At 49.6% G+C, this 2479-nt stretch overlaps 1 protein-coding gene across 1 annotated transcript; it reads left to right on the plus strand.

Moving 5' to 3' along the window:
- On the plus strand, positions 1 to 963 carry LOC102952295 (olfactory receptor 149-like). The gene has a single exon (XM_007074076.2). It carries the CDS (start codon positions 10 to 12, stop codon positions 961 to 963), a length of 954 nt encoding a protein of 317 aa, XP_007074138.2. The 5' UTR covers positions 1 to 9.
- Positions 964 to 2479: the final 1516 nt, after the last annotated feature.

The raw sequence follows: 2479 nt of genomic DNA on the forward strand, positions 1-2479 counted from the left end.
CTCACAGCTATGAAGAATCTCTCAGCAGTGACTGAGTTCATCCTGCTGGGCATCCCACACACGGAGGACCTGGAGACCATGCTCTTTGTCCTGTTTTTGGGCTGCTACGTCTTCACTCTTATGGGGAACCTGCTCATCCTACTGGCGATTGTCTCCTCCACTCGGCTTCACACCCCCATGTACTTCTTCCTGTGTCAACTGTCTGTGTGTGACATATTTTTCCCTTCTGTGAGCTCCCCCAAGATGCTCTTCTACCTCTCGGGGAGCAGCCGGGCCATCTCCTATGCGGGCTGCGTGTCCCAGCTCTTCTTCTACCACTTCCTGGGCTGTACCGAGTGCTTCCTGTACACGGTGATGGCCTACGACCGCTTTGTCGCCATCTGTTACCCTCTCCGCTACACGGTAATCATGAGCCACAGGGTGTGTGCCATCCTGGCCGTGGGGACCTCTTTTTTTGGCTGCATTCAGGCCACCTTCCTAACCACTCTCACCTTCCAGTTGCCCTACTGTGGCCCCAATGAGGTGGATTACTTCTTCTGTGATATCCCGGTGATGCTGAAGCTGGCTTGTGCTGACACCTCAGCCCTGGAGAGGGTGGGGTTCGTCAGCGTGGGCCTCATGCCCCTCAGCTGCTTCCTTCTCATCCTCACCTCCTACAGCCGCATTGTCTGCTCCATCCTGCAGATCCGCTCTAGTGAAGGCAGACGCCGTGCCTTCTCCACCTGCAGTGCCCACCTCACCGCCATCCTGCTTTTCTACATGCCGGTGGTCCTCATCTACCTCAGGCCCACCCCAAGCCCCTGGCTGGATGCAACCGTTCAGATCCTGAATAACCTGGTCACCCCCATGCTGAACCCCTTGATTTACAGCCTCAGGAACAAGGAAGTAAAATCCTCTCTGGGGAAGGTGCTACATCACTTGGGCTTCCTTGCTGACCAATTGTACAGAGAGAACACTAGTTAAGGCTTCAGCTGAACTTTGTAGCGTATATAACAATTTTACGTAGTTGACACACATATTTTTGAATCTGAAAAGACAGGCATTATACCATTTATATAAAATGGATTGTCTCCATTTTACAGTGTGGGGACTAAGATTCTGAGGCCTTAAAGTGACTTCTCGAAGGACCCATAAAGACTGAATGGCAGAATGAGACTCTAGGGCTGGTTTCCTGACCCTGGGACTTTTACTGTCTTGAGGAGTTCATACTGCTGATGAAGGAAGGAGGCAACTCTCCCCAGGAGGCCGAACAACCTGGACCTTCTGCTTCCCATTATTTATCTTCTGCCTCCTCCTACACTTCCTCCTCCTCTTCTTTCCCCCTCACCCTGGCACTTCTTCCTCCTGGCTGCGGTGATTGTCTCCTCAAATGCCACATTGGTTAAGCCCTCGCTTTATTGGTCTAGGAGTTGTTGAAACAAAATGGGAGGGGTGCATGCCCAAGGTTTCAAGTAACACCGTAAGAAAACATAAACACGTTGTGCAAAGAGAAAGTCTTCCGTCTGGGGGCTGAGGCAGGTCTCTGTGCGAAGCAGAGGTACTTACTGGTGTACCGTCCCCTACAAACCCTATCTGTCAGGCTTAGACCCGGAGCAGCATTTTGATGGGATGAGGATTTGGAAAAGAAAGACGGGGAATCCATGGAGGGGTGACTGTGCTGTGATTCCCTTTGAACTTGGCTTTGTATTGCTCACCACCACCAGGGGGCCATGCTGGGTCCACACTGTCATTGTGTGGTGTCTTTGGCTTTTCTGTTTACCGAGAAGTTTGGACTTTGGTCCCCATTCCTACAATTCTTCATTTGGTGGCTGAAATATGCTAAGAATGAAAAATGCGCTATTTCAATATAGTAGACTATTGTTTGTATGACTGGATGCAATGAGAACAGGATTCCACTTGGGGAATACAGTTGCTTTGATGTTTATTCTAACGGTGATGTAGAGAGAGAAGACCACTGGGCGGAGGGCAATGGAAGAGGAGGGACAGAGGCAGAGACCAGTTCTCTTCTCCTATCTGTACTTCTCAGAATCAGAGAGCAGCCACGGAACTTGCCAGACCAGATCAGTGCCACTCTGTGTGCCCTCTACCTGTGGCTGAGCCAGTACAGGCTCCCATGGCAGAGTAAACTCTTGCCTACTCTCTTCTCGTAGGCTCCTAAAATCCCTCTCAGTGCTGTTTTCTCCCTTGTTTCTCAGCAAACAAAAGCTTAAAAGGGAAGGCGAAAATACATCTGAAGTAATTTCAAATCTAGTGTATCCCAAAGCCTTTTCAAGCCTCTCTGAGTCCATTTGAAGATCTCTTCCCTTTCCTCAGTTTCCTGGTTGTAGCTGCTCAGATCATCAAAGTAGAATAATTTGTAAGAATAAAAGATGAGACACAATGCTGTTTCATTTTCACTCATTCAGATGTCATTCGAGGACTAACTCTGTGCCAGGGGTGGGGAATGCAGAGCTGAACAAGACACGATTCTACCTGAAAG

This window comes from Panthera tigris, chromosome D1 (genome assembly GCF_018350195.1).
Source record: "Panthera tigris isolate Pti1 chromosome D1, P.tigris_Pti1_mat1.1, whole genome shotgun sequence".
NCBI lineage: Eukaryota > Metazoa > Chordata > Mammalia > Carnivora > Felidae > Panthera > Panthera tigris.